This window comes from Gopherus flavomarginatus, chromosome 3 (assembly GCF_025201925.1).
Source record: "Gopherus flavomarginatus isolate rGopFla2 chromosome 3, rGopFla2.mat.asm, whole genome shotgun sequence".
NCBI classification, from domain to species: Eukaryota; Metazoa; Chordata; order Testudines; family Testudinidae; genus Gopherus; species Gopherus flavomarginatus.
Window position 1 is genome coordinate 235,080,374 of NC_066619.1, and position 21,742 is coordinate 235,102,115.

General features: G+C 45.2%; 1 protein-coding gene across 18 annotated transcripts in view; it reads left to right on the forward strand.

Moving 5' to 3' along the window:
- The window catches only part of FRYL (FRY like transcription coactivator), a 331,713-nt gene that overhangs the window by 72,162 nt on the left and 237,809 nt on the right, over positions 1–21,742 (forward strand). For 16 of the 18 annotated variants that reach the window (XM_050947243.1, XM_050947242.1, XM_050947230.1 and 13 more), the window contains one exon: positions 21,116–21,315. In XM_050947243.1, the coding sequence (XP_050803200.1) occupies positions 21,196–21,315 (120 nt within the window). In that variant the 5' untranslated portion in view covers positions 21,116–21,195. Of the gene's footprint in view, positions 1–14,128; positions 14,149–14,804; positions 14,857–21,115; positions 21,316–21,742 lie in introns of those variants that run through there. The other 2 variants (XM_050947245.1, XM_050947244.1) reach the window with 2 other exon arrangements.

A 21,742-nucleotide genomic window follows, 5' to 3' on the forward strand; every position in this document is an offset into this window, starting at 1 on the left:
TTCCCTAGAACAGTGGTCCTCAACCTTTTTGTGGCCAGCAGCACATTTCTGTTTTCAGAAGTGTGTGGCGGGCACCAGGAATTATTCACATACAGGGCCAGCTCCAAGCACCAGTGGAGCAAGCACGTGCCTGGGGCAGCACATGCTACGGGGCAGCATTCCGTCCATTCTGCAGAGTCAGAGTGGGTTTTTGTTTTCTTGTTTTTGTTTTTTGGTGTTTTTTTTTTGTTGCCAGTTCTGGGCAGTGCAGAGAGAAGCTGGAGAGAAGCCAGGAGGACAGAGAACACTGATGCCCGCAGCCTGCAGCCCCAGAGTACTCTGTTCCCAGTGGGCCAGGGCCCGGCTTCTCTCCCCTGCTGGGCAGTAGGTGGGCCTTGTGCCTGTCAGGGACAGAGAACACTGGCGTCTGCAGCCCCAGAGAAGCCAGAGAGAAGCCGCAGCCCTGTGCCTGCCTGGGACCAAGAACACCAGCGCCTACAGCCTGCAGCCCTGGAGTTCTCTGTCCCCGGCAGGCGTGGGCTGCAGCGTCTCTCCCCTGTTGGGCACTAGGCAGGTGCACATAAATGCCCCAGCGGGCGCCATGGCGCCCATGGGCACCATGTTGGGGGCCACTGCTCTAGAACATGCTATCTAACTCCTATTATGGATGGGTTGTGGGGGAGGAAGGATTATTTTATACTCTGAGTTCTTTTGAGAAGATCACTTCCCCCCCATTATTGTGCATAACAATGCATGAGCATAGTTTGCTAATGGTGAAGTAGAAGATGCCAAATTATATTTGTAATCCGAAGCATTCTTGACGATAATTTTGATATCTTTCCAAGTCAGGAGGAAATAGTGTTCTCTTCAGAAAAGTTGTTTATATAAGGCATTAGTGTGATTTGTGTTGGCTATTGTTTCAGGAAGCTAATTATATCAAACAAGGTTTTTAATGGTTTGTTACTTAGTGGTCAGGATTTCCTGGTGTCACACCATAATCAGGAATTGCTGATCAGGACTCAGAACTGATTGGCCCAAGAAACCTACCCCTTTCAAGTTTTTTTCAACCCTCCCTCCTTGATTCATTTCACTTTTCAGATTTATGTGCAATCCTTGTTCTCTTGTTTTTTCACTCATGCAGTCCAATGTAGATATTTATGCATTTCTCCAGCTTCAACAAATACTAGTTCACATGCATGAGTTTGCTTTTCAGTACCTTCAGACAAAGAAACTAATATGAGATGTGATTCTTTTATAGAAGGGCTTGCTGGCTGAAATTACTCTCTTTCCAGTCCCTGAAAGGTAGAAGCAACTGCTTTTATTACCTAAGTAAGAATAAAAAAGGCTTATTTGGTCCTAAATTTTAGTGAGGCCTTTGTCTCTTTTGTTTCATTTTCAACTTCTGGATTCTGAAAGGTAACAGCCCACTTATAGCTAGTGTGTCCTGTCTTCTGAACCTCCTATGCTAAGTAGATTGGAAGCATTTCTCTTGGGAAGTCTGCTGAGCATTCAGCAGCAATTCCCATACTTCGGTGCACTAGATTGTGGAAGTCCTTTCTAGACTTGAAGCTTATTGATTAGTGGATAGAGTCTGAGCCTTTGAAGATCCTTTGACGGGCTGATAGGTACAGGTTGCTATTTTGAGTGGCTGGGCTAGCCTGGTATATCTCAATCTTGACATTTTTTCAACAATTACAGTTTCTTAGGCCTAGTACTTGTCAGATTGTTTCCGGAGATTTGGAGAATGGATAACACATCTGGCTTGGGTGCCTGTAAGTTAGTTAAATTGACAGTCTTTCTTCCAGCTGAAGCACAGTTTACAACTAGGGAACTTTTTCGCTTAGAGATTTAGGGGGCTTGCATACCAACCATTTTGATAGCTGTTTATCGTGGATCACTGTGTTTTTTCTGAACACAAAAGAGAATCTGGTCAAGTGATAACCATTGCATCGATGTTTCTCAACTCAATAATGCAATTATTCCTGTTTTTTCCCACATCTCTGAGGAGTGTTCAGGGAGAGAGGCCAGGGCTGTGTTATTGAATTCGGCGACTTCTCACTCCCTTATCTAAAAAGGTAGGCCAAGAACTACTGTAACTTTGCTTCTTAAATACAGCCAGAGCTGAGTTGACTTAGGCCTGATCTACACTGATGGGGTGTCAATCTAAGTTACGCAACCTCAGCTACATGAATAATGTAGCTGAAGCTGACATACTTTAGATCTACTTACCATGGTGTCTTCACTACAGTGAGTTGACTGCTGCCACTCCCCTGTCGACTCTGCCTGCACCTCTTGCTGAGCTGGAGTACAGGAGTCAATGGGAGAGCGCTCGGAGATTGATTTGTCGCGTCTAGACTAGATGCGATAAATCAATCCCCGCTGGATCGATTGCTGCCTGCTGATCCAGCCAGTAGTGAAGACATACCCTAAGTGAAATTCCTAGCCCACTTCCTCTCTCTCCTGGTGCTAGTTTTGGAAGAAGGGGTATTAAAATAGTCATTCTGTTGTGTATTTGGGATCTGAATAACGCTAGTGAAATTTTATTCTTTTTCATGGAAATAGAATACAGTGTCAGGCTTAGAACTTCTGGGAGAAATGATGGATAGTTTGTTTTGAGACACTTCAAAATAAAAGTTATAAAACTGAAATGTGGAAGGGGCTACCAAATGTGGAAATTAGAACATTTGTTAGCTGGGCTCTGCTCAACCACTGAAGCTGCTGGGAATGTATTGCTAGGATAGGAGTGTCTGCAGCATTCTTCAAAGTGCTCCATCAAAGGCTTTGTCTCTGTAAATTGGACACCACACTGAAGAGGAGAGAGAAGATGGCAAAACTTTGTCAAGAAAAGACTCCTGCAGGAGAGTTGCTGAGAAAACCTTGACCCTGAACATAGAGGCAGAAGACTGAAGACGTTCAGGATAATTTAGATTACAGCATGCACTGGGAGCTGGAGAAAGAGGAACATATCTGCTCTGAAACAAAAAGAAGTTGGATGTGGAGGGAGAAAGCAATTCCAAGTCTGAATTAAGTAAAATTAACATTGCCTCTAGCCCTTCATTCTGTAGGATGTTGTTCTTCAATCTATTTAATAACAGTTCAAATTATAAAAACCAAAACTAAGAAGAATTTTAGAAGTTTCCTCTGCTATTATTGTGTCAGAATCTTGCAAAAGAATAGTTCTTCTTCAAGTGGTTGTTCATGTCCGTTCAAAGTAGGTGTGCGCGCACTGCGTGCACGCCAGCCGGAAGATTTTCCCCTAGCAGTGTCCATAGGGTCGGCCCGGGCGCCCCCTGGAGTGGCGCCACTATGGCGCCCTATAAAGGGGCCCACCGACCCTCCACCCCCCTCAGTTCCTTCTTACCACCGGTGACGGCTAGCTGGAACTTCTCTTGCATAGCAATCTGGCAGTGTCTTATCCATACCAGTTCGTGTATCCAGTTATATAGATAGTTAGATAGATCTTTGTATATAGTTTCGTAGTTGGGGGGTCCCCCCCCACAGTCTTCATTGCCTGCTGGGGCATGCCCGGGTCCCCCGGGTTCAAACTCTGCGAGGACTGCGGGAAATTCATGCCAAAGAGTGACCCGCACTCTGCATGCTTGAGGTGCCTCAGAGAGAGCCACCAAAAGGACCGGTGCTCTATCTGTAGAGGCTTCCGCCCATGAACCCTTAAGGACAGGGCTCGAAGACTTAGAGTCCTCTTGATGGAGGCAGCCCTGTGACCACCCTCGGACCCAGAGCCGGCCGAGGCGGGCCCCAGCACATCGTCCTCGGTGCAGAGTGCCCCGGCATCAGGACTTAGGGCCCAGCCCAAGTAGTCCAAGACCCGGCACCGGGCGGAGTCGGATCATAGGAAGTCGGCCTCAGTGCGGCACTGCTGACCTTAGCTTGTGCCCGCCAAGAGAAAGAAGCCAGTGAGGGGTCGGTCTCCCCACCAGGATCCGAGGCCGACTCCGCCAGTGGGGCTAAGTGGACAGGCTGGGCTACAGCCCCCCGAGGTTCCATCGACTCCTGCACTGCACAGAGGGCGGTCGAGTCCGGACCAGCCCAATTCTCTGGGCCTCAGTGGAGACATACGTCCCCCATCAACGCCGTAGGCGTTTGAGGCCGCATCAGACCTGATGGGTCTCCCGGCACCGACCTCCCCTCATCGTAGGGAGCTGCCTACTGTGGTCCGCCCACCAGTACAATCTAGAGGCAAGCCGGCCATGCTATCGCCTCCCTCCCTGCACCGAGCTGCGAAGCGGCACCGGACCAGAGGAGAGACTCCCCGCCGCCTCGGCACCGCTCACCTTCGGCGCTGGGCACTGCTCCCCTCAGGTCTTCATACTCAGAGACCTCAGACTCAGAGGCGGACTCCTATCACTCCAGCAGGTCGCGGAACAGGAGATCAATGTCGAGGGCAAGCCACCAGGGTTACCCGCAGTGGCAGCAACAATGGCAGCCGCCCTCGCAGTGGCCGTTTTGGACTCCCTGGGCCTACCATCAGTTGGTAGGCCAGCCGTTTGGCCCTCGGTCACGATCGGCTTTGGTGTCCTTGACGTCGGTGGCCCCGGCGCAGCTGCCTCCCCCACCGGCACCGTCGCCGTGCCGGGGTGTGCCTTCATCAAGTTCAGCACTCCCTAACCGGGCAGTGGCACCGGCAGCAGCTTTAGTTCGGGCTCCATCAGCACCGCATGATACGCCAAGTCGCTCGCTGGCAACCCCGGTACCGGCTGCGGTGCCGCATTTGGACTTGGAACCGGCACCGCAACCTCAATACCGTGTGCCGCAGGACCCCGAGGGGCTATATGCACTGGAGGAAGGGCCGCTCCATGTAATCTCTTCGTTGTCCTCCCCGGACGAGGTGGTCTCGGGCACGGCTGCAGCTCCGGCCCTCGAGGACACTCGAATTCTCTAGCAGTTGCTCCGACGAGCAGCTCAAAGCCTCGCAATCCAAGCGGAGGGGATTGAGGTGGACGCGGACCGTGTAGTGGACATCCTGGCCCCCTCAGGGCTATCCAGGGTGGCCCTTCCACTGATAAAGATGATAGCGGATACGTCCCGCACCCTGTGGCATACACCAGCCTCATTGGCCCCTACTGCCAAGAGAAAGGAGCGGCGCTGCTTCGTCCCCTCTAAAGGGCATGAACACCTGTACAGCCACCCTCCCCCGGACTCACTGGTAGTAGATGCGGCTAACCCCCGGGAGCGTCAAAGGTTCCAGGGGTCAATGCCAAAGAGCAGAGACACAGAAAGACTTGAGCTCTTTGGCAGGAAGGTGTACTCCACGGGGGGCTCCAACTCCGTATTGCCAATCAACAGGCAACAGTAAGCCGATATGGCCACAACACGTGTTTGGCCACGTCGAAGTTCGCAGAGCTCCTTCCCCAGGACTCGAGATCAACATTTTAGGGCCTAGTGGAAGAGGGCAAACTGATCTCTCGAGCCTCCCTCCAGGCTGCCTTAGATGCGGCGGACTCAGCCTCGCACACCCTGGCCACGGGCTTGGTCATGCGACGGGGCGCCTGGCTCCAAGTCTCGGGCCTGCCCTATGAGGTCCAGCAGACAATCCAAGACCTCCCCTTCGAAGGGCAGACGTTGTTTTCAGAGAAAATGGACAAATGTCTCCATAGTTTAAAGGACTCAAGGGCCACACTTCACTCGCTGAGCTTGCATACCCCCACGACCCAGCGTGGACAATTTAGGCCGCAGGCGGCCCCTCGCCCGTACCAGCCACAGGCTCACCAGGAGCTGGGGTGCAGGTGGGGTAGATATGGCAGGAGGCATCATCAGCGTCACCCCTCCAGCCAGGTGTCTGGCCAGTCGAGACCACCATCTGGGCCTAGACCCCCTATCTGATGGTACGGTCGAGGACGACCTACCGATCGAGACTCTGGATCCTCCCACCCCTACCTTTGGATCACGTCTGTCCCACTTCTACTGTGCCTGGTCCAGAATTACGTTGGACAAATGGGTTCTCCGCACGGTAGAGAGGGGATATTCTGTACAGTTTTCCTCTCTCCCGCCCCACCAACCCCCCTCCCCGTCCCTCTTCAGGGACCCTTCTCACGAGCAACTTCTGGTTCAAGAAATGAAGTCCCTCACGGAGGCAGGGGCGGTGGAGGAAGTCCCGCGGGAGCTCAGGGGCAAAGGCTTCTACTCCTGGTACTTCCTCATACCAAAGGCAAAAGGGGGCTTGAGACCCATCCTAGATTTATGGCGGCTGAACAAGTTTGTGTGAAAACTCAAGTTTCGCATGGTCTCCCTGTCCTCGATCATCCCCTCTCTGGATCCAGGAGATTGGTATGCTGCCTTCGACTTGAAGGACGCCTATTTCCACATTGCCATAATTCCACGGCACCATCGGTACCTCAGGTTCATCATGTCCGGCGTACATCTGCAGTTCACTGTGCTCCCATTTTGGCCTGTCAGCTGCTCCCCGGCTCTTCACGAAGTGCATGGCGGTCATGGCAGCCTTCCTGCGCAGGTGTGGCATCCAGGTATTCCCCTACCTGGATGACTGGCTCATAAAGGGCCGCTCCATGGAGCAGGTAGAGGCCCAGGTGGTGTTCCTCAGGCAGACCTTTCTCGATCTGGGCCTCCTCTTGAATGATGCCAATTCCACTCTATCTCTGATGCAACGCATAGAGTTCATAGAAGCGGTTCTGGACTCCGCACACGCCAAAGCGTATCTGCCAGAGTCCAGGTTCCGTGCAATTTCCGAGCTCATCCTCGAACTGCACCGCGCCCCGGTCACCACGCTGCGAGTTTGCCTCCGGCTGTTGGGCCACATGGCAGCATGCACCTATGTGATGGTCCACGCTAGACTCCGGCTTCACCCGCTGCAGTCCTGGTTAGCGACCGTTTATCGCCCGGTCAGGGACCCCCTGGACTCAGTGGTGTCCGTTTCCCGCTTGGTGCTGTGCTCACTTCAGTGGTGGCTCAACCCGCGGGAAGTCTGTATGGGAGTTCCCTTTGCTGCCCCACAGCCCTCTCTCTCCTTGGTGACGGACGCCTCGGATCGAGGTTGGGAAGCGCACCTGAGACTTCGATGCAGGGCTTGTGGTTGCCGGAGGACTTTGACACTGATATGCAACTCAGGGAGTTGAGAGCGGTCCGCCTGGTGTGTTTGACCTTCCGGTCCCACCTGGCCTGCAGGTGTGTTTCAGTCCTTTCGGACAACACGGCAGCAGTCTTTTATATCAACAAACGAGTGCACGCTCCTCTCCCCTCCCCTCTGCAGGGAAGCCCTCATGCTGTGGGATTTCTGCATCCACAGTGCCACCCACCTGATGGCATTCTATCTTCCAGGGGAGCAAAACGGGTTGGTGGACACTCTCAGCCGCTCATTCCAGGGTCACGAGTGGTCCCTCCGATGGGATGTTGTGCGCTCAATTTTCCAGCTTTGGGGCTTTCCCCGGCTAGACCTGTTTGTCTCCAGGGAAAACAGGAAGTGCCGACGGTTTTGCTCCCTTCTGGGCCCCAGTCGGGGTCTCTGTTGGACGCCTTTCTTCAGCCATGGGAGGACGGCCTGCTCTATGCCTTCCCTCCGATCCCCCTGAAACACAGGGTGCTTTTAAAGATTTGCAAAGATTGCGCCAGGGTAATCCTGATAGCTCCAGCGTGGCTGCACCAGCATTGATACACATCACTCCTGTACATGTCCGTTCAGGTGCCCCTGACGCTGCCCCTTCTCCCGGACCTGATCATGCAGGACTGGGGCTCCCTCCGCCGTCTGAACCTCGAGTCCCTTCACCTCACAGCCTGGATGCTCCATGGCTGAACCCAGTGGAATTGCAGTGTTCCCAGCAGGTCAGGCAGGTACAGGGTAACAGGAAACAGTCAACTAGGGCCACCTACCTGGCTAAATGGAAGCGCTTCTCCATCTGGTCGAGTCAGAGGGGTCACGACCCGCTGGGGGTTCCAATGCCCGCTGTCCTTGACTATTTGCTTCACCTACGACAACTGGGCATCTCCCTTTCCTCCATTCGCATTCACTTGGCAGCCATATCCACCTTTCATCCGGGAGAGAGGGGTACCTCAGTGTTTGGGAACCCGCAGGTTGAGCGTTTCCTCAAGGGTATGGACAGGCTCTTCCCGCATGTGCATCAGCCGACCCCTGCTTGGGACCTGAATCTGGTCCTCTCCGTCCTCTCGGGGCCTCCCTTCGAGCCTCTGGCTTCGTGCTCCCTGCTGTACCTGTCGTACAAGACCGCCTTCCTGGTGGTGATAAGCTCCGCCCGACGGGTGTCAGAGCTTCGAGCGTTAACATCTGAGCCCATGTACACAGTCTTCTACAAGGACAAGGTCCAACTGAGACCTCATCCGGCTTTCCTACCCAAGGTCGTTTCACAGTTCCACATGGGCCAAGATATCTTTCTGCCGGTGTTTTATCCGAAACCACACGCCTCCAGCGAAGAGCGGAGGCTACACTCCCTAGATGTCCGCAGGGCCATGGCCTTTTACATAGAGCTTACCAAGCTGTTCAGATGCTCAACCCAGCTCTTCGTTGCAGTGGCAGAAAGGATGAAGAGGCTCCTGGTCTCCTCTCAGCGAATCTCTTTGTGGATCGCGACTTGCATCTGGGAATGCTACCGTATAGCTAAGACCCCTGTCCCTCCGGTCATGGCCCACTCCACTAGGGCGCAGGCCTCCTCTGCGGCGTTCCTGGCTCAGGTTTCGACTCAGGAGGTTTGTAGAGCGGCCACGTGGTCCTCCATCCACACGTTCTCGTCTCACTATGCCATCACGCACCAGGCTAGGGATCATGCAGCCTTTGGTCACGCAGTACTCCAGTCAGCAGTGATCTCCAACCCCACCTCCTAAGGTTAGGGTTGTAAGTCACCTACTCTGGACATGAACAACCACTTGAAGAAGAAAAAACGGTTACCCACCTTTTATTAACTGTTGTTCTTCGAGATGTGTTGTTCATGTCCATTCCAACACCCACTCTCCTGCCCCTCTGTCAGAGTGCCGGCAAGAAGGAACTGAGGGGGTGGAGGGACGGCGGGCCCCTTTATAGGGCGCCATGGTGGCGCCACTCCAGGGGCTGCCCGGGCCGACCCTACAGATGCTGCTAGGGGAAAATCTTCCGCTGGCATGCACGCGGCGCGCGCACACCTATTTTGAATGGACACAAACAACACATCTCGAAGAACAACAGTTACTAAAAGGTGGGTAACCTTTTTTTTCTAAAATTAATGAATATATTCAGGCTTATGCTGCTCTATAAGAGTTTTTTTCCTTCTGGCTTCAAAACAAAACACAGGGAAAATATTTATATGTGAGTAATACTTTTCAAAAATAAACGGTGCTACACAATATTCAGGTATTATTTTTTATTAAGCGTTTATGGAATCTGATGTTTAGAATTCATTGTCTCCAGTGTATCATGTTATTTTGAAGGTAAGCATAGAATGCCAGTTGTAAAGGTGACATACAAGTTGATTTAATCAGTACGCCCAGTCATAATTGGTAGAATTCCCAAAATTTGAATTGCTTGTGATTTCATGTTATCCTCTTTTGCCAACAAGAAAGTAGGCTACCTATGTATGCTATTGAAAACTACTACCTCCCCAGACAATCATATTATAATAAATGGCAAGTTGTCAGAATTGCCAGGTGGCTGGCTGAGGCAGGAGCACATGCAGGCTGGAACAGCGTATGGCTAGCATGGAAATAGGCAAAGGACGGAGCTGGAGAGGTTGGAGCAGGAGCATAGGCAATCTATTGAAATTTCTGGCAATATTGTTCCTGGACAGGTAGTGACACTGAGCAGGCTGGAAAGGCTCCTTCCCTTAGGAGCCTATATACTGGCTTTGGGATCACCTAGATGTGTCCCTGCCTGTGGCTTGGCTAAAGCCTGGTAGAATTGCATGGGAAATACAGATAATTGCCTCTGATAACTCATCACACTCTCTGACTCAGGCATGACTTACCAGGTTTAAGTGGGTTCAGGCTCAGATAACTCATCATATCACCCTCTCCCCTTTCAAACAATGCCTATAAGATGTCTTTGGGCTGAGTTTATCTGGGTATGACCAATGGAGTTCCTGAAGTAGGTGGCTGGGTGTATGTATGTTGCTGATTTGCTCCCAGAGGTGATCATCTGAATCAGAGTCTTCTCCATCAACGAGGTTTGTGGGCGTCCTTTGGAGTCTAAGATCTGGTATTCTTCTTGCCCTTGGACCATGAAGGGAGAAGGAAGTGGTTGTATATGTCCAGGGGAAGAGTCATTGTACTTCTTCCATAGGGAAACATGGAACACTGGATGCAACTTCATCATATTGGATAGCTGGAGTTTGAAGGCCACCAGATTAATCTGTTGGAGGACCTGGAATGCGCTGAAATATCAGTAGTCCAGCTTCCTTGGAGGTTGGGCGATGTGTAGGTTTCGTTTTGAGAGCCACACTTTATTCCCAACTGCAATATAAGGGATGTCCTGCTGATGGAGGTCTGCTTTGGTGGGCTTTATGTATTTTAGAATGCCTTTTATCTTTGAAGTACTTTATAAAAACTAGTTTAACACTAATTAAAATATTAAAATATTTCTCTGCATAAACAAAGGGCCTGGATACGTACTCCATGTTATGTTGTTTTACCTGGTCCAGGATTTGTTTAATTTTGTTGTTATACATTTATATTATAGTATTATATTATATTATAGTACTATGTAGAGAATGCAGTCGTGATTGGGACCACACTGTACTGGATCTGTACATTTTTATTTAAGCATACTTTATTACATTTTATCTTAAGTTAAAATGACCATAGGTGCAGTAACAATTACTGCAGATAAACAAAAATTCATTCGACGTGCTAGAAGGGCCAAATGCATATACATACATTTTATATAAACAAAAGTTAAATTAATACAGTAAACACTGGATATAATGTGCTGACTAAGTATGTCTGAGGCTGAGGACATGGTTAAATTTCAGAGTCCTGGAAGTAGGATTCTGAGCTGTTGATGAGTACAGGCTGACAAGGGGAACTTACTTTTCTAGACAGTGTTTTGTGTTATAAGCCTTGAAGCTCTGCCCACTGTAGAGAAAGGTCGGAGGGAAACTCCAAAAGGTTAACGTCGGAGTTCCTGCCACAGGTCTATCTGGGGAAAGATAAAAATGTTTTCATAAACAGCTCAGTGTGACCCCCTTCTTGTGATCAGCTAGGTATTCAGTATTGCTAACTCACGAGTTTGTGACTACTGGTTTTAGATTTTTTTTTCTTTTGAGCATTGGCCTGCTAAACCCAGGGTTGTGAGTTCAATCCTTGAAGGGGTGATTTGGGGATTGGTCCTGCTTTGAGCAGGGGATTGGACTAGATGATCTCCTGAGGTCCCTTCCAACCCTAATACTCTATTAAAACATAATGAAAGGCTGCCAACTTACAAATTTTCTCTTGTGCAAAATGCTGAACGTCTCCAATTATTGTCAAATGGGATAAAGACAGCAAAATGGCTGCCATTTCTCTACAGTCTATGTGCATGTGGAAGGAAAGCTGCTTTAATAAAACTGGTTTGCAATGCCCCCCCGTTTTCAGTGAGATTGAAGCCATGCCCACAGGCAAAATGGCTGCCAGTCTGTGGTTCAAGGGGCTTGTCTACTTGGGATCCAGGTAGAGGAGAAGCCCTGGATGGCAGTGAAGCAGGGAAGGAGGGGAGTCCAGACAGTATTAGGGAAACTGCCAAATATTTCCTATCTTAGAGGAGAGAAGAAGGTAGGTAGTGTTTCCATCTGAGCAGCCAAGATGATGCTTTTATGTGCATTAATGGTTGACTTTTCAACCTAAAATTCTCTCTCGCACATAGCCAGAAGTACTATTTGACAGAGGGGAGTTAAAAAGTTGAAAGACAGACTAGAAAACATGGTTTGATGTTTATAAAAGCTCACGATTGGCCTAACTGATCTCATGATTTTCTGCAGTTTGACTCATGATTTTTGATCTTTAGAGGTCGGCAGTGCTGACTATTATACATAGCAATAGCCAAGAGGACTGCTCCCATTAATGGGTTCTTTATATTTCTGCTTGCCTGGTCATAAGACCTGAGGAGACATGGGTCCTGATTCAGCAAGGTACTCAAGTCATTCCTGTCTTTAAGCATGTAGTGGGATGAATCATGTACTCAAATATATTACTGAATTGGTGGTGTACATGGTAGAAGGAGACTGTTGAGTAGATAAGCATGCTCACAGGGCCGGTGCAACCATTTAGGCGGACTAGGCGGTTGCCTGGAGTGCCAAAAAGCGCCCCCCAATATTTTTTTAAATGGTTGAGCAGCCGCTGCTGCTGGGACAGAGAGGGAGTCTGAGCTGCCAGCGGCAGCCGGCAGCCCAGGCTGTCCTCTGGGTCAGGGCGCCGCCGCAGCAGCCCGCAGTCCAGGCTGTCCCCTGGGTCAGGGCGCCGCGGCGGCAGCCGGCAGCCCAGGGTGTCCCCTGGTCCAGGGAAACCCCAGGCTGCCGGCTGCCGCGGAGGCGCCCTGACCCTTGGTTAGGGCACCGCCGCGGCAGCCGGCAGCCCAGGGTGTCCCCTGGGTGAGGGCGCCGCCGGAGGGGGCGGCAGGAAGCTCCCGTGGAGCTGCCGCAGTGGTGCCTGCGGGCGGTCCGGTGGTCCGCGGTGGAGCTGCCGCAGTCGTGCCTGCGGACGGTCGGCTGCTCGCGCGGCTCTGGTGGACCTCCCGCAGACACCACTGCGGCAGCTCCACCGGAGCCGCGAGACCAGCGCGTGGGGCAGCGAAATTGCTGTCTGCCTAGGGCGCTCAAAACCCTAGCACCAGTCCTGCATGCTCACAAATCTTCACATTAAAGGTATTGCCTCATTTTGGACTTATAAGATCTTGATTAAAATATAAACTGATGGCAAACACTAATGTTTTAATGGTGTATTTCTTGAGTTAAATTGTTATGTATTAAACTTAAGTTTTAACTAACAAATAGCATGCCTTGCCTTTTGATCCTATGGGTATATTGTATGTTTAGTTATCCTTTATATTTTTACTGTTCTCTGAAATTATCTAAACAATTCAGAGTGTCCCTGGCAACCAAACAATGCTGTTTTACAGATACTTTCTACAGCATGACAAGGGCACTTGCTCAGAGATTTCCCACATAGCAGCTCACAATGTTAGATCATGAAAACAGAATTAACAAACAGGACATTGTTTAAATGAATAATGTTCAGTGTGTTCAAAGAACTGTGAATGTAGTATTTTGTTTTTGCAGTATTGTGAGTGATACAGTTTTAGTTCCAGATTTCATTCTGTAGTATGTAATATTTTTAAACACATTTGGTACCTGACATAACTTTCTCCTTATTTTAAGAGTATCAGAGCAATTTTGTAGTTATCATTGGTAGAATCTGATCTATTCTGATCAATGTAGTAGCACAAGCAGTAGTTCTTGCTAGGACAAGAGATGTACTTTTGCTAGTAGGACAAAGAATGACAAATTTGGAATTGGAACAAAATTGTAGCCAATATTTTGTTTATCATTGTGTAGTCTGTTGCATACTTGACCTTTCATATGAAGTATTTTAATATATCTAAGATAATGAGTTACCCAGAATGGCATGCAATTTTTAAAATTTGGTTGCAGCAGAGCTATAGAGAGAGGGATTTATTACTTCTCTTTATAATGAGATGCCTTTGACTATGCAGTTTAAAATCCATATTTTTTGCAGTCATATCACATTTAAATTTGTGACTTTTATTCAATACTAAATGAATACCATTTAATATAAATAATCATCTGCTTAACACAGATAAGAAATCTAGTAATAGATTATAAGTTAGTCTTAGAAACTGTTGTATTTATTATTAATAAGCAGACACACAGACTCCTGCCTCCTCTTCTCCCCTGAAATTTTAAAAGCTAGTTATTTATTAGCTTTTCATAAAACATAGAACATAAACATTACTATATATGAGATGAGAACCAGCAATGAGAGCCATTACCAATGTCATACATTTTGCGATCATCAGTAGTGACTGTAAGTTGCATTGAGATTTTTACTGAAGATAGGATAATTGCATTCTCAATGTAATCTTAAGAAAGATGTTACTTTCATCTGTAGGTAAACATTTAAAAATCTTGCATTCTGAAAGGTCCATTTTTCTTCTCACATTTGTTTGGATTCCCCAAGCTGAACAGTCAAAGTCACCAAAAATTCCAAATTGACGCACGCATTCAGGTAATATCTTTGAGCCAGGCTCCTTTTGATATTTTTAAAGTTAAATCAATAAGAGATATTCCCCCTTATTCAGGATAAACTAATTGAGCAATGCCACCAGAACTAGTGGACATCAGAACAACATGCAGTATCCCAGTATCTGTCTTACCAATGCTGTATGCAGAGATAAAATCACCTCCTTACTCCTATCATTACTCCCTTGTTTATACTGCATGGCATACAGTGAATAAGGCATGGGAGCCTATATTAAACCAGGAGAATTATACTTAGCAGTGCTTCATTCTCTGTACACCATCCAGATTGCACGTTGAATAGGAGAAGGGTGTATTCTATCATTTTATTTGAACCAATAGACTGATAATTAGTGATAGTCTCCGAGTCAGGACTTTGAGATTCTATTCCTGGCTCTCACATTAACTTTCTGTGTGGCTGAAAGTCATTTAACCTGCCTGTGTTTCCATTTGAGATGATTGTAATATTAAGTGCTTTCCAAGAGTGTTGTAAGGCTACGCAGTTTTTGAAAGCAACTTTAAAATTGTCTCAAAAGTCACTATATTAATGTAAACTATAATAATGTTTTGGATACGTATGCACATCAGAACTCATTTTCTTCTCTACCCCTCTCATTTCACAGTGTACAAAACATGTGTACCTTTTACAAGTCAGTTCCTGTGCAGCTGTTCTGGCAGTTAGAGAACTGAGTGAAAGGTAACAGCAAGCTTCATGCCTCGTATTTCTAAACAAATCAAGTTTTAAACTTTTGAGACCACAGGAATTTTTCAGTTCTACTTCTGTTAGTTCTTTTGAAATTCATGTGTATTTTGAGAATTGTTTTCAAAATATATTCTCGTAAATTTCAAAACAAGGATTTGGTCCTTTAATGTGCCTTTCATTTACAACATATTTCAAAGGAGAAGAATCTGCATTCTGTCTTTGCATTTAGTTTCTGTAGCAGATGGATTCGTTAGGAGCTTGAAAGTTGTTTTTATTAAACAGTTGCAAGAGAAAAAAAGGTTCCAAGAAATAATAGCTTGATTATATAACTAAGAAAAATCGAACTGAACACTTCCAACAAATGCTTATATTCTCCTTTGAGAAGTGCCAGTTTTTAGGGGGGGAAAATGCCCCTTGTACTTCAAATTTTCTGGAGAATAACATCTGCTAGGGCCACTTTTCCTTCTTACATGATGCAGAGTTCTTAGTTTATAAAATGAAGGGAGAGTAGCCCCAATTGCCCATAATTTCTTTTTGACCACTGAAGGTGCAGTGAGTTCAGAGCATGCTTGGTATCCCTGATGTTTCTTTTTATTGTTTTTTTCTTCTTCTTCTTCTTCTTCTTCTTCTTTGGAGGGGGGCACTGTAAGTGCTATTTTTTTTTATTTAGTCAGTTTTTGTTTTTAAAAACAACAACAAATGTTAATGTCCATGCCATACCATGCATCGTCGGAGGCCCAGGCCTCTTTAGTTGCTTCCCTTTTCCCTAATTTTGGTCCCATTAGGGTTATTGTCCCCCAGTATTCTTTGTATCTTGGGTCTTTGGAAATCCTTCCACTTAGATTGTGATATCCATTAGACACCCATGTTTGGTTCCTCTAGTATTGGGGAGAAGTTTGCAGTACTGATGTGTTAGATCTGATAGTCCTTCTCGAGCTGAAACACTGGGAGAGCTACTTCAAATGTCTACTTATGGGGATATCTCTTTGGACATTATTGACTTCAAGAAGCAATTAGACTGTTGAGATCTGTTAGCCAAAGTGACTTTAGGCCTGGCAACAGCAGTCTAACAGTCCCAATCCCTACTCTTGTCTGGCTTGACAGTTCAGTACCGAGTGTCTAGCACCCTTGATGGCCATCTGTACTCTGAAGATCCACTCATAAAATGTAGCTTCAGCAGTTCTTTGCTGAGGCTAATCTGGTCCTGGTTGAAAAGGAGTATGAAAGTAGTTGTCTGGAGCCCTGCGGTACTGAACTATGCTAAAAGGGCTCAAGGTTCTATCTTGGCATGGGTATCTCACCATCCAGATTTATTTTCTGGCTAGAAGAATTGAAGGCACAGTTCTGATAGGTCATTTCTCTTCCTTCATAGTGAGAGTATCAGAGCTTTAAGACACACTGTCTTCCTGCAATAAAGGTATTTAGGTGAGATATTTCTTGACGTCTCTGTCATTGTAACAGAGGTGTGTGGCGGTTCCAGTGATGGCTCCTGCTGATTCTCCCGACACCATGAGGAGTCTGGAACCAGTCCTAGCTGTGCATCTTTTAGTACTGGTGGCTTCAGCCTAGTAGAGATCTTTCAGTTGTTTCTCCTCTCCTGGAAGAGCCAAAGGCTTTGGTGCCCAGAAAGTCTTGTTGCTGTAGGTATCTGAGCTACGATGATACAGAACATTCAAGAATGGGGGGGGTGGGAATGAGGTGAAGCAGGAATTTGACTGTCAGGAGTTCCCTTATGTCATTTGCCTTCTGCGACACTGCTTACAGTGGGCTGGAGGCTGATCTAACTCACTGCACTGTTTAAAGTTTTTGGACTCTACTGGAGATGAAGCTCCACAATCACATCAGTGTTCTGCAGTTGAGATTTATTTATGTAGCCTGTATAGGTTTTTCCCATTAATCAAATCAAAACCTATCCTAATCCTGACAGACTAAGATTATGTATTACACCAACTCCTAACATTACGCTCAATGCAGCTTGCTATGTTAGGAAATTGTTTTGTTGAAGGAGTATAGCATCCACCATCAGATCACTCCAAGAGCTCTTCACCTGTTGGAGAAAACAGAATCGGATTTTCAGTCAGTGGCATAAGCAGTCTCTCAACCACTCTGTCTTTCATTATCTGTTCTTCAAGTGGGGTTAACCATAACTATAAAGCTTTTCCTCAAAGAGAGTGCAAAATAGTCTTAGATTATATTCTGAGGGAGAGTTGGTCTATACTTCCGTATGTTCCCTATGTATCATTCACATTGTCAGTCAGGTGAGGAACCAAGATGTCATTGATAACTCTGGCTTTCGTTTTGCTGTTTTAGTTTTGCTTCCTGGAACTGATGTTGTAACAACAACTAATGTTGGGGCCACAACTGTGGTTGTGGGCTGGGACCAGGGGAAGGGCTGGAGCAGAGCTGGGGGAAGAGCAGGGCTGGGTGGCACTCCCTCCCTGCCCTGTCATGCTCCCCCAAACTTTACTCTCCACTGCCCTAGGGGGCATGCCCCACAGTTTGAGGACCACTGCTTTAGAACCATGACATTTGTCGAGAAAATTCCTTAGAGTTTGCTGAAGTAATTTTCCTGGTGATATTGGCATTCTCACAGATTATTCTTTATTAGTACCAACTTTGTACCTTTCACAAGCAGTGAATTAAGAAAAATTCATATGAATAAGTTCTTTGACTTACAGTATAAAGTTAACAACACATTTCTTCTATAGTTTAGTCTGATAAGAATTTATGTAAAATGACCAAGGCCCTTAAAATGAAGATTATAAATTAATTTTCCCATTAATGCCTCTTTTTTTTGGGTGTTGAATATTGAATCTCACTAAAAAGTATAGCTGCTGCAACTTCAGTAGTTTTTATTTTGAAGGTTATACAGCATTATTTTCCATATTTTAAGCTCTGATTTTTTTAAAGAGGAAAAAACCTGCCTGATAACCATATAAGCCTAAAAGGGCATCATTGACACAGTTATTTAAAGGTTTTTTTTTCCCGTCTGCTCATTTTTAGCAACGCACTTAAATACTTGAAAATAACACTTTTTTCCTAACAATTTCATCCTTTTGTTCCCCACCTGGCTTATTTTTTCCTCTCTATTTCTAAGAGAGCTGAAATTCACCGTGGTTATTTTTGTTTACTTCCTTATTTATGCACTAGCAGTATTCGTTATATAATCCCAGTTATAAGACGAGTTACTTCAGACACAAAACGTAGTCGTCATATATATTTTAAGAATTACTAAATAATTATGGCTTTCAGAAGAGCTTTAAAAATGTTTCTAATAAGAGAGACGTAGTTTGTCTATATTGAAGAGGTATGTTTTTATGTGTGCTGAGTACTGAATTTCATCAAAAAGTTTTCTAATCAGTGTAAGTTTTGTTGATGTATTGTAATGTGAATACTAGTTGAATAGGAAATTGCCTGAGAGAGCTTTTCACCAGGCTGTGTGAAATAAATTTGTTATCTGATAATAGTAGCATAATAAAGCAGTCGGAAGTATGGTTTACATAGAAATGTAATTGACTGACATTGGACATAGTAGTTACTAGTTGTTGAGTCACACAGAAAGAAGCTATTAAGTGGGTTACCAAAAAGTCTAGCCCCCATAATAATCAGTATTTTAATTAATATCTTTGAAGATGAAAAAGAATACACTCTAGTTAAAGATGTGGATGATAAAAAGCTCATAGAATTAGTTAACTTGCAGGCAAGAGTTAAAATAAAAATTAAAATTTTGCAAAATAAACTGGTCGTAAATATTTAGAATTAGATTAAATAAAGAATAATTTAGAGAAACTCACATAAGGAGAAATTCACATAAACCCGGTAACTGGTTAAAATATAGGAAACAAAGGTTTAGGTGTAGATGGTCACTTTTCAGAATGGAGAGAGGTAAATAGTGTTGCCCCTCAGTGATCTGTACTGGGACCAGTGATGTCCAACATACTCATAAATGATCTGGAAAAAGGGGTAAACAGTGAGGTGGCAACATTTTCAGACAATACAAAATTACTCAAGATAGTTAAACCCAAAGCAGACTCTGAAGAGTTACGAAGAGATCTCATAAAACTGAGTGATTGGGCAATAAAGTGGCAGATGAAATTCAGTGTTGATAAATGCAAAGCAAAGCACATTGGAAAATATTATCCCAACTACACACAAAAAATGATGAGGTCTAAATTAACTGTTACCGTTCAAGAAAGAGATCTTGGAGTCACTGTAGATAGTTCTCTGAAAACATCTCAGTGTGCAGTGGCAATCAAAAAAGCTAACAGTATGTTAGGAACCATTAGAAAAAGAATAGATAATAAGACAGAAAATATTATAATGCCACTATATAAATCCTTGGTATCCCCACACCTTGAATACTATGTGCAGTTCTGGTTGCCCCCATCTCAAAAAAGATATATTAGAATTGGAAAAAACAACAAAAATTATGAAGGATATGGAACAGGTTCCATGTGAGCAGAGATTAAAAAGACTTGGACTTTTCAGCTTGGAGAAGACATGGCTAAGGGGTAATGTGATAGAAGTCTATAAAATCATGAATTGTGTGGAGAAAATGAATGTTTGTTTATTTCATCACATAACACAAGAACCAGGGGTCACCCAATGAAATTAATAGGCAGCAAGTTTAAAACAAAAAGAAGGAAGTAGTTCTTCACACAACACACAGTTAACTTGTGGAGCTCATTGCCATGGGATGTTATGAAGGCCAAAAGTACAACTGGGTTAAAAAAGAATTAAATAGTTCATGGAGGAAAAGTCCATCAATGACTATTAGCCAAGATGGTCAGGGATGCAACCTCATGTTCTATGTATCTCTAGCGGGGAGTGGACGACAGGGGTGGTTCATTTGATTGCCTGTTCTGTTCATTCCCTTTGAAGCACCTCACATTGGCCACTGTCAGAAGACAGGATATTGGGCTAGATGGACCTTTGGTCTGACCCAGAATGGCGGTTCTTAATCAAATGCACAAATACAAAATAAGGATATACAACTTATGGAATAATAGCAGACAAAAGTTTCTGATCATCACTGAAACTCTGTTACAAAAAAACAACAAAACAAATAAAAAGACAGCTGCTGCCTTGGCATATACTAGTAGAATAATTGGGCCAACTTTTTCCCTGGTGAAAGTCTGACTTCAAGGGAATCTTCAGAAGAAATTTGGCTGATTTTGTGAAAAACGAGCAATGTAGGTATCTGCTCTGTTTGGCATATAAATGTTAAATAACAATGCAAATCTGTGTTAGTATGACCCCATTTGCAATATTGCTTTTAATTTTAGATACAGATATAAACACAAACAAATTTGCATTTAGGAGTGTTTGAGGAGAGAAATAAAAACTTTGGCAATTCACACACATGATTAAAAGTGAACATGACATAATTATTCTGGAGAATGGAAATCTGACTCTCTTTACAGATATACAAACAAATGTAATTGACAGCGATCAATTCTAAACAGTGTAAATAGAGAAAAAAGTAATGGGCTTAGGATGCAGCAGGGAAAACTCAGATTTTTATTAGGAAAAATAGTTAAGCAGTGGCACAAGTTGTTTAGTAATACTAGGGAATTGCTTTATTCGAAGTTTTACTTGGTATCAAAGTATCAGGGATGACTTAGGAAAATTCAGATCAAGGAAGTGCATCCCTCTATGCAGGGAGATGGACTTGATGGCCCTCTAATGGTATCTCCTCATCCAAATACTTAAGTGATTTTTGGTAACTTCTGAATTGAATCAGATTTGAACTGATGATCCTAGAGGTTAAAATCCCTAAATTCCATTATTGATCACCTGAGTCATCCAGTCCAGTAACCCACAACCATTCTGAGTGCCCCGTTTGAGTGATTTTGCATTTCAGTGGTAAAAATGAGAAGCTATATTTCCCTTGCTTCCTTATTTGAATCAAATTAATATTATACTAATTTAAAATCTTAGTGGAGGATAGAGGTACACCTCTATCCCGATATAACGTGACCCAATATAACACGAATTCGAATATAATGCCATAAAGCAGTGCTCCGATGGGGCAGGGCTGTGCACTCTGGCGGATCAAAGCAAGTTCAATTTAACGCAGTTTCACCTATAACACGGTAAGATTTTTTGGCTCCCGAGGACAGCGTTATATCGGGGTAGAGGTGTAATATTTTTCTATTACTAGTTTCCTGAAGTGCTGTGTCTGGTGTGGTGTGCTTAAAACCTTGATAGTCTATTACTGTATTATTAATTTTGGGTTTTCTTTTCTCTGTAGCCTCAGCACCCACCAGCAGTGTAAATAAACGTAGAGTTTCTCCCAGCATCAGTTCCACATTGGAAAAGAGAAGCATCATTATGTCTAACATTACTATTGACCCGGATGTCAAACCTGGCGAGTATGTCATCAAGAGCCTCTTTGCCGAGTTTGCTGTTCAAGCTGAAAAGAAAATTGAAGTTGTAATGGCTGAACCCTTGGTGAGTCATTTGTCATAGTAGCCATTAAATTGCTCATGTTTGTCTGAAATTCAATATCTTACTAGAAATTTATAAAAAAGATGAATATAGAACTGGAACTGATACTGTAGTTGAAGAATTGTCACAGTGGTTGTCATTTGGATTGTAGGTGTGAAAAGCCCTGTACCAACAAGGTTGCTAGCTGGATTTTTTTTTTTTAACTGCATTTCACTAAAACTGTTGCTAAGGATCCATAACACTTATTGACGCAAAACCCCTTAGTATTTATACATCCTGTAAAAGTGCATAATAGAAGAAAAAAGCAATTTTACATTAAGATCATAGAGTATCAGGGGTGGAAGGGACCTCAGGAGGTCATCTAGTCCATCCGCCTGCTGAAAGCAGGACCAATCCCCAGACAGATTTTTTGCCCCAGATCCCTAAATGG